At 32.7% G+C, this 10,055-nt stretch overlaps 1 protein-coding gene across 1 annotated transcript in view; it reads right to left on the reverse strand.

Moving 5' to 3' along the window:
• DPP10 (dipeptidyl peptidase like 10) overlaps window positions 1-10,055 on the reverse strand; it is a gene marked incomplete at its 3' end in the record, with an annotated part of 525,560 nt that overhangs the window by 20,241 nt on the left and 495,264 nt on the right. Inside the window, exon 12 of the mRNA XM_006160632.1 lies at window positions 6,380-6,487. Within this exon, the coding sequence (XP_006160694.1) occupies window positions 6,380-6,487 (108 nt within the window). The remainder of the gene's footprint in view (window positions 1-6,379; window positions 6,488-10,055) is intronic.

Consider the following 10,055-nt stretch of genomic DNA (forward strand, 5'->3'; position numbering starts at 1 on the left):
CAGTGGAAATATATTTATGGAGAGGTAATTTAACAAAGCATGAAAGAATAGCATTTACTTTACGATAGCATTCCTTTCATTCTTTATATCCATAATCTCTGTTATATTTATATGGTAAGATTGAAAACTGAATATAAATATAGAATCATAGTGGTCATTTGGCAAAGTAATATGGCACTATATATATATATATTTAAAGTTTTTTGCTATAGGGTACGTGTGCTAGCCAGAAAGACAGAGAGAGACAGAGGCAGAAAGTGAGAAATCACCCCCTGGGGGGATGGCTACACCACAATCCCTTCTCTTCCATTCTCCTCTCAGGATCTTGGTCATGCATGCACAAGCGCCCAGCATGAGTTTAAGCCACTGGGTCTGGGACTCGAACCGCTGACGACTACATGGGAGTGTAGCGATATAGCCATTATGCCAACTGCTGGTCTCTATGGCAATATATTTTAAGTTGAAATCATATATTAATTTAAATCACCCCTGGGGGGTGATTTCTCGCTTTCTGTCTCTGTCTCTCTCTGTCTGTCTGGCAAGCGCACGTGCCCTAAAGCAAAAAAAAAAAAAAAAAAAAAAAATTAAATTAGAATATAAAACAATAAAAGGAGTGATTTCATTCATTCTTAAAGAAAGCTAAAATTTACAAGAGGCTGTTTATTATTTGTGATATTTGACATCAGACATCTCTCCTTAATTTTGCAGATATTTTATCTTACATGAAGAAGTTAATTACTAATTTTATATTTCTATTGACAAATTGTAAATGCATTGGTGCTGGTAAAAATTTAAATATGCATGTGTTTTTTTCCCTGATTCCACACTGTTCATTCAAGTTTCTTATATTAAATTCTGTTTAATTTTTACATCTTCTAAATAAAGGAAATGTAGCACTTAAAAATAGCATGCATTAATTTACTCTCTATTCATTACATAAGATGAGCTAATTGTTTTCAGACAATGTCTTAATCAGATACAGCAGTGAAATGTAATGAAAAAATTGTATTGGGTTGATTAGGTGATAGAATTGTGGATTGGGTGCATGCTTTTTTCTGCAGTATTTTTAATGAATAATGACACTTAAATTTATTCCAACTGAAATCATCAGCTCTCCTGGGCAAAACTTCATGTTGCTGAATAGAGCAAGTGAATGGACTCACCAGCGTATAATTTTTCATTTAACACAATTTTGAAAGATGACAAGGCAATTGCTTATGCCCATAGATGTGAACTACTGAGCTTAATGGAAACTGCCTACCCCACATTTGGGAGAAGAAGGTGGTCACGTTTTCTCTTAACTGCATCCTAAACTGCAAGATATGGGATGACAAAAGGCACAGTCCAAAGGTAGGAATTCAGAAGTGAGAAGTCTACACAACAGATATTGGGGGGGAGGGGGGAACGAAACAATATCCGAAGTGGTCAAAAGTGTTACAATTTAAGATACAAATGTTCTCCATCAGTATGTCATTTAAGAAGTACATACATTGATATTAATATGTATATCATACAATATAACCAGAAACACTATTACTTTAGCTATATAGATTTCCAGAATAATATTTTCATTAAAGGAATATATGAAGGTAGAGAAAATACAAATTGTGCTATCACATATTTAAAGTAGTCTGAAAATATGTATATAAGGGCTCAGAAATATTTCACTTTTAACTCTGGGTTCACAGTTCTGTTAATCAATACCAAAGAAATAATATACAGTATAAGAAAGCTTTAGATAACTTGTGGGACCAGCAGTTAGCATAATGGCTATGTTGCTGGACTCCCATGTAGTCGACTGCAGTTCGAGTCCTGGACCTGTGTGTGCATGTGTGCCCAAGATCCTGAAAGGAGAATAAAGAAGAAGGGATTGAGGCATGGCCTCCCTCCTGGGGGGTGATTTCTCACTTTCTGTCTCTCTGTCCCTCTCTGTCTTTCTGGCGAGCGCACACACCCTCTAGCAAAAACCTCTCCAAAAAAAAAGAAAAGAAAGCTTCACATAATTTTTTTTTAGAGTTGTAAAAAATTGCCACCAAATTAAACATTGCACAATAATCATGGTTATTTATATACATTCTGTCAACTAAATATTTCTAAAGAGTTGTGTTTCAAAATTCTCATGCATTATGAGAAAATATGCATTAGACATTTAAATTTAGAACATCAGGGTGTAATATTATACATAAGCTACAATCACCTTTAACAGAGAAGTACAGAGAAAAACATGAGATCTTTCTTTTTTAAAAAAAGTTTCTTTCATTTTCTCTTGCTTCCTTTTTTTTCCCATCAGTGAGAGAAAGAGAAAGAAAGAGCACCACAATAGAGTGTTGATGCCATAATCTACCCCTAGCCTCAGCCAGCCCAGATCATGGGCATGGGCGGAAGTCTCAGGACTTGAACTGAAACCTTTCTATGTGGATCTGCCTCCTAGAACATCATATTTTGTTATTTTGGTGCTGTGCCACTGGCTGGCACCTATTTTTAGATTTTAGAATTATTTTGTCAAGAATAATTTTACTATGAGTAAGAAAAAATATTTATAATGACAACCATTACTTTCTCTAATGAAAATAGCCCAAAAGTCTTAATTTTACAGTTTGGCCTCTAGTTAATGCTTTTTATTCTTTGTATAGGGGATCCAAATGTTTGCAAAATTTGCTAAACTTAATTGGTAAAATATTTCAGACAAATCTAATCCAAGTGAATCAAAAGCTCTCAAATATAGGTAGGTATGAAATACTGCAAAGATGGTTTTCCTGACTGTGGCTGCCAAGTCCCTGGGTCCTCACAGCTGCCACTTCCCGTGCACATCCGTTGTAAGTGGAATATTGCAGCATGGCACGGGAATAACAAAGGCTATGAGGTCATCAATGGTGGAAATTATACTGTCTCAACTGTAGATTATTATGCTATTTTTCAGAGAGCCAATTTGATATGAATAGCAAAACTTAAATGAAAAAAACATATGCATATATTTATCCAGAAATCTGTTAATATCTAGATATGTATTTCTTGTGGTAATAATAATAAATAGAAAAAATCACTTCTAATATCAAATAACTAGAAAAAAAACCCTCCATAATAAATTAAACTGAATCATTTATATACAGTATATGTCTACTTGATGGGCTTCTGAGTAACTATTAAAATCACACTTAAGAAAAATCTCAAACGTTAGGAATACAATTTAGGGCCAGCTGGTGGGGTGGTAGTTAAGGGGGCTAGATACCACATGACCAGCGACCAGGACTGGGCAGCTTGAAAAACACATGGGCAACATGTGTGGGCAGGCCCAATGCCCCAAAGGGAAGGACAAATGGAAAGGATGGGATTGCGGTACGGTGTTCCCTCATGAGGAGTGCCTTCTCACTTCCCTGCTCTCTCTCTCTCTCTGTCTCCCTCTATAGCTCGCTCTGGAATTTTTTAGAAATACAATGAAATAACACGAGAAAATGTTCATAAGTTATTCTTTAAATGTTACAGCTATATTATGCTATCGTTTCAATCTTTAAAGGAAAATTGTATGTTTTAATGTAAAAAGGCATTGAAAATATATGCATCAATTGATTAAAATTGGGAGAATGTGGAGTGATGAGGCCATGGGAAATTTTTATAAAGTTCTACTTTCAGTTTATTTACTTTAGAATTTTTCATCTCTTTTTGTGTACGTATATGTGTGTGTGTGTGTGTGCATGCACATGTGTGTGTAAAAAAAGGCAGTCATAACCAATTTATCAAAAAACAATTTTGTTACCTAATATTAAATTGAAGCAAGAGGATTCAAACTTTCCTAAAATAATCTGTTTATGTGTGTGACCATATCCCAATTTAAGTATAATTTGTATTCACCAAGCACTGACCTCCCTCTGAGTCATTAACAAAGTAAACAAAGTTTAGTTAATTGCCAAAATATCCATAAATTGTCATGTAGTCATGTTTGGTTATCAGTGAAGTGAACCAGAATTTTCATGAACAACGACTAGAATAGAGCAAAATGTTTTTTACTTCAATGACAGTTTTGTTAAAAATCTCCATACAGAAGAGAAACAAAGTAAACACATCTGCTCTATCTGGATATTTCAGAAGTAATGAATTAGACTGTGTCAGGCTGGATTGACTGGGAGACAGAAGGTATTTCTTCTTAAGGATTATTAAAATCTTCTTTGTTAGATGCATAAATATCTCAGTCTACATACCAACATCATATCCACACCCAATAACATATTTTATAAAGATACTATTTCTCTCCCTAATTTGTTGAACAGATTGTCTTCTTTCTAGAATTGTACACGTGAAGATGTATTATATATTTTTTCTATTCTTCCACAAATCTTATAAATGTTCACAATTTTTATGCAATATTTGCCACCTATGTTTTTACACTGTCTCTTAAATATAAAAGATTGATATTTTAAATTTTAATAAATACCAGAGTCTACTAAATTATTTGGAAAGTGTGATTTTTTTTCCTGGCCAAAATATTTTTCTAATATTTATAACAACAAAGTATACTCTTAGTGAGAAAAGTTTATCAAGTAGAGCAATTTTCTTTATTTTTTCCCATTAATGAATGAGCTAACCTTTAATGTGAGTTTCATGCAATGTAGGTACAAACTAGACCCTTGTCTTTGTGACAGGGAATCTACTTTATTCTTTTTTATTTTCCCCCAGCATGAACACACTGTATATTAACCTACACATTATCATCAACAGATAATTTTCCATGTTTGTGTCCCATAAATGTTTTGCTTCTCTCTTTTATCTTTGATTCTCCTCAATTTTCTAGAGATGCTCCCTCCACTTCATATTTAAAAAAAAGGTTCTTAACTCTACATGGTTTATATAATCACTTTAATAACTTGATGTAGAAATATCCCAAATTTTATTCATATATGAATGCATACATTTATTTAGAACATAAATAGGATCATTAGTCTATAACCTTTCTACCTTAATAATATGGTATGAAAACCAATCTACATCTTTATCATGGAAATTATACATTTCAAATTATTTATTTCAGTCTTGATTAAAATTAAAATTACGTCAATTATTTTAATAGCACAGATCTTGAACAAGTTTTAAATTTTTAACTGGTGACAAAATTTTGAAACTCAAAACTTTAAGTTATAATGCAAATATGGTGATAAGTGAGACCGTGCACAAGACATACTTGAAAGTTCGAAGAACATAAAAATATAATAGTAGCCAATTTGTTTAAGGATCTTTTACCACATTTATATTTACCCTATATTTTATAAATATGAAATTATTCTTGGCTAGTTTGTAAAACTCTCATAAAGATTCCAATCTGATCACAGTGACATAGCAGTATAAAGTATTTTAACTGTGATACTAAGACATTTATTTATTTGATTTTGAAGGTATTTTATCAGGAGTGTTTGTTATTAGCGACCAGCAGTTGGCGTAATGGCTATGTTGCTGGACTCCCATGTAGCCGACCACAATTCGAGTCCTGGATCCAATGGCTTAAACTCACGCTGGGCGTGTGTGCGTGCATGCCCAAGATCCCTAGAGGAGAATGGAGGAGAAGGGATTGCAGTGTGGCCATACCCCCTGGGGGATGATTTCTTACTTTCTGTCTCTCTGTCTCTCTCTGTCTTTCTGGCAAGCGCATGCACCTTATAGCAAAAAAAGTCTAAAAAAAAAAAAAAAAAAGAGTGTTTGTTATTGGAAATTAATTTAAAATTTACTCATTAACTTTATCACATTTAAACCATTTATTGTGAATCTACTGATTTTTTTTAGAGATAAAGTTATATAAACCGTTAATGTTCTTTTGAAGTTTAATGAAAAAAACTTTTCTCCTCTTTTTTAACAGAAAGTTCTTAAAAAAGAAACATAGATTGACTGACAGACATTAAAAATATAGTTTTACTGTTTCTTGTTATATCTGCATTGAATTTGCTTATATGAGTTTACATTAATTTATTCAACTTTTCAATTTTTGTTGGACAATTAGGTTGTTTTGAGTATTTAAAAAGTTTAGAACACCTTGGAAATGTTACTTGTATGAAATAAGTTACATGTATTTGTAGAATAAAAAATCTCTAGATTGTTCTCAGGTCCTTGAAAGTTGGGTGTTTTTCATTTATTAAATTCTATGTCCCAAGGCCCTCAGTTTATGGCACACATGTGTAGCTCACTATGTTTTTATTGAGTTTTGAGGCTGTTTTGTGAGAAGGTACAGCTTGAATTGATGGTTGTAGGTAAGTGTCTTCTTCCCATAATGTCTTAAGAGCTGCATATAAAACTGGACCTCACAGGTAACAACAGCATTTTTAGAATGCAACAAGATTTGGATATTTAGTGGAAAGTTTACAATTAAACCAAACCACAGAACAAAGCCAGCACTTACCTGAACAAAGAACATAGCTATGTGGTGAAACTCTCCACGGCCCCCTTGCTTAACAGGAACTGTCATAAAAAATTTGGTGCCATCTCTAGAAAACACAGGTTCTTCATTCTAAAATGTAGACGTGCATATAATAATTATAAAATGGCATGTGCAGTTTGTACTGATAACCACGGCTAATTCATGCACGAATTGTACCAATTATTGACTTTGAATTTGTTTTTTAAAATGGTGGGGTTATGTTTAAAAATAAGCATATAGCATTTAGCTTAGCTTAGTCTCCCCCCCACTCCCCCTGCATAGGGCATGTGTGCTTACCAGAGAGAGACTGAGACGGACAGAAACAGAGAGAGAGAGAAAATGAGAAATCATTCCCTAGGGGAGATGGCCATGCTACAATCCTTTCTCTACCCTTCTCCTCCATCCTCTCAGGGTTTGGGACATGGGCAGACATACACACATATGTGTCCAAGTGTTTTCAGGTGTGGGAACTTCGAACTGCAGAGTCAGTAATGTAGGATCCAGCACCTTAACCAGCAAGCCACCTGCTGGCCCAATATTTAGGGTTTTTAAAGTGAACTTAATAATAAATTATATATATATATATGTGGTTGAGTGATGGGAAAAGGTGAGAAAATTTCATGAATAGTGGATAGGAACAATTTACAATTAAATCAATGATACTTTTTAAATTAACCCAAACAAGAACTTTCGCATTCTACATAAGATTGTCTTAGCAATTAATGCTTCAAAAATAAGGAAAATGTATTGTAACCATCAATTAAAATAAAATTTTTAAAAGTTTATAATTCTGCAACATGTTCTAATATATTTTTAAAATATTTCACTCAGCAACTTTACTTACTTAAAGTCTTATTTCTGATGATGTATGCATATATTTACCGAAAATACAAAAGCCAAAAGGACACAAAATTGAAAGAAATCTATTAATTTAATTCAAATTTGCCATCACTGCTCATCTTTCCATAAACACACAAACTCAGATGACCATCCATAGCTATGAATCTCTTTTTGATGGTTTTTAAATAAACTCTAGTGGCACATTAAATTAATAAGATTATTTTTAAAAATTAAATAATAGTAGCCATATATACTGATTGTTTTGTCTTGCTTTAGGGAAGACATTAAGAAAATGGACTTATTTAATGAAACATTGAGTTCTTTTCTGCTAGATTAATGAAAGTGATTATATATGGTACCCAGAAAGGCTTTGATACAGTTTCCTTTGTTGAACTTTCAAATATTTTCAAGTCCTTTTAGAAGCCTTGACCCTCGACTATTTTATTAATCTCATCTTCCTTCCTCCAGCTTTCTCACTGAACTCCTGGTGCTCCTGCTCCAGAACCTTCGTGTTTTGTATTCCCTTAGCCTCTTCCTCTTATCTCTTTCATGACTCTGTTCCCACTTCTCGTTTTCAATAAGGCATTACCCGATACAAAGCCTGAGCAGGGAAGCCAATTCATCCAACTACCTGACATCCTTTATTCCCTTCTACCTTTTCTCTAACACCATTCAATATACATTTTTTGCATGCATGTATTTATTTATATGAATTAGTCGTGGAAGAATATAAGCATGTACTTATGTATAATTGTATGTAGGCATATAGTCTTCTTCTATAATGTAAGTTCCGTGGGGTAGATAAATTGCATTCTTCATGGCTCTGTATCTCTAGCACCTAAAAGAGTGACTATCATGTAAATTGTCTTTAATAATTACTTACTTAATGAATAAGTCAATTTATATCTATTTTAATACCCCAGAAAGTCATTACTTCATTACTAAGAACATCTCACTAGCAATGTAAGAATAATATCCTTCTTCATCCCATTGATACTAATGAAAATATAAGATAACTTACGTACTAAATTTAAAACTCTGAAGTAATATACAATTCAAGGTTGGGAATTTGCATAACCGGTCTTTTAATACATTTGACTGAGTGAATAACATCTTTCAACTACTGAAATAGAGTCAATAATTAGACTTGTTTCATCACCTACCACTCCTTTATTTCTCTTTGCTTCTGCACACAGAATTTCTACATTCTGAAACAACATTTCTGAATTTTACTCATATTTTTACTTAATTTCATAAAACATAAATCATTTATAAGTGTCCCTAATAAGGAAATCTTTCCTCAGATATTCTAAAATGTATTCTTTATTAATCTTTTATATGGCCAGCAATGCACTCTGTTCTATTATGTTATCTACTAACCAACTGGCTTCACTAGGCAACTAATAATTAAACTAAATTTGCCACTTAATCTGTTTAGCTTTATTGCCTAGGACACAGTAGGTGCTCAACTTATAATTGTTGAATAGATGAATGTATGTATGTGATAGACAAAGAATTTGTTATACACACTATTCAGCACCTTCCTTTCAACATATTAGCTCCTCTCTTACCATTCTTTCTTCATATTTTGCTGGTAAATAGCTTTTCCTGTGTCACAGGGATTTGCTATGGACATTACTCCATTTACTATTTCCAATTCTTTTCCGCAATTGTGGTACTTTAGAAGTGGTTCAGAAAAAGAGTAGATGGGGTTACCATCTCAGACACACTGTTGGATTAAATCCTTCACCACTAGATAATATCTGGCTATAAAAATTCAGCTTTATACCAATGGAGTCGGTCTCATTGACCGCTTTCAGAAGCTTAAGAAAGTCGGTGTCTGTGACACACATGGCACTGAAGAAGGAATACTGAATTTGACCAAACATATTACTTAATGGTCATTCTAAGCATATCCCTTAAAAGCTAGGCCAAGCATGCCGATTTTTCTCTGTCCTTCCTACTGTCTAGAAAGCAAGTATATGATATTCCATTGGATTTCTAATTAATCTAAGAGAGTTTTCTTTGCATTCCTTCTATCATGCTCATTCCTTAAATTTCCATTTAAATAGTTTATAAAAATTCCCTAGAACCTTGGGAAAAAAATTACCTCTGGCAAATTACCACCTGCATTTTCTTCCAGAGTAATTGATAACTAGATGTTTTGCATTAAAAATGTTTCTATTAAACATTTATAAATTTGGGATTTAAAATTTAGATAACATAATCACAAAAGAGTATGCATTATGCTGGTGTATGTTAAAGGATTATAAGTGTCACCCAAAATGAAAGTGATAGCAAAATAGGCTCAGTAATGCAGGGTAACTCAGAATACATCAATATCCAGTACATTGTTGTTTATCATTGTTTTCATTTTCCGAATTTGAATTAATTTTGTGAGAGTCCATTATTGGCTGCAAAATCAAGGATTATTTTTCTAATTTCATTTCACATTAACTAAGATAAAATTATATTAAATGATATGTATGTACATAGATGTTTATAAGTTGATACATAAACATATCTCTGTATCTTTGTATCTCTCATTCAAACAAGTAAGGGTTGAGTTTATTTAAATTATTAATTAAATGATTTAATTTATTTAACATCCTTTATAACTTTTATCTTTATTCCTACAACAAATATTTATAGAGCACTTATTATATATTGGATTCTATATTAGGCATTTGCTCCATTATAAATTGAAAGCAAAATAAAAAGAATTTTTTTTCTGTTCTTATATCACAGTAAAAAAAAAATCACAGAAATAACGCTCTAAGTTAAACACAGAGATTAGAGTTGACTGTAAGATAACTTT

Source organism: Tupaia chinensis, unplaced genomic scaffold (genome assembly GCF_000334495.1).
Source record: "Tupaia chinensis unplaced genomic scaffold, TupChi_1.0 Scaffold000700_1, whole genome shotgun sequence".
In the NCBI taxonomy this organism is placed as follows: Eukaryota; Metazoa; Chordata; class Mammalia; order Scandentia; family Tupaiidae; genus Tupaia; species Tupaia belangeri.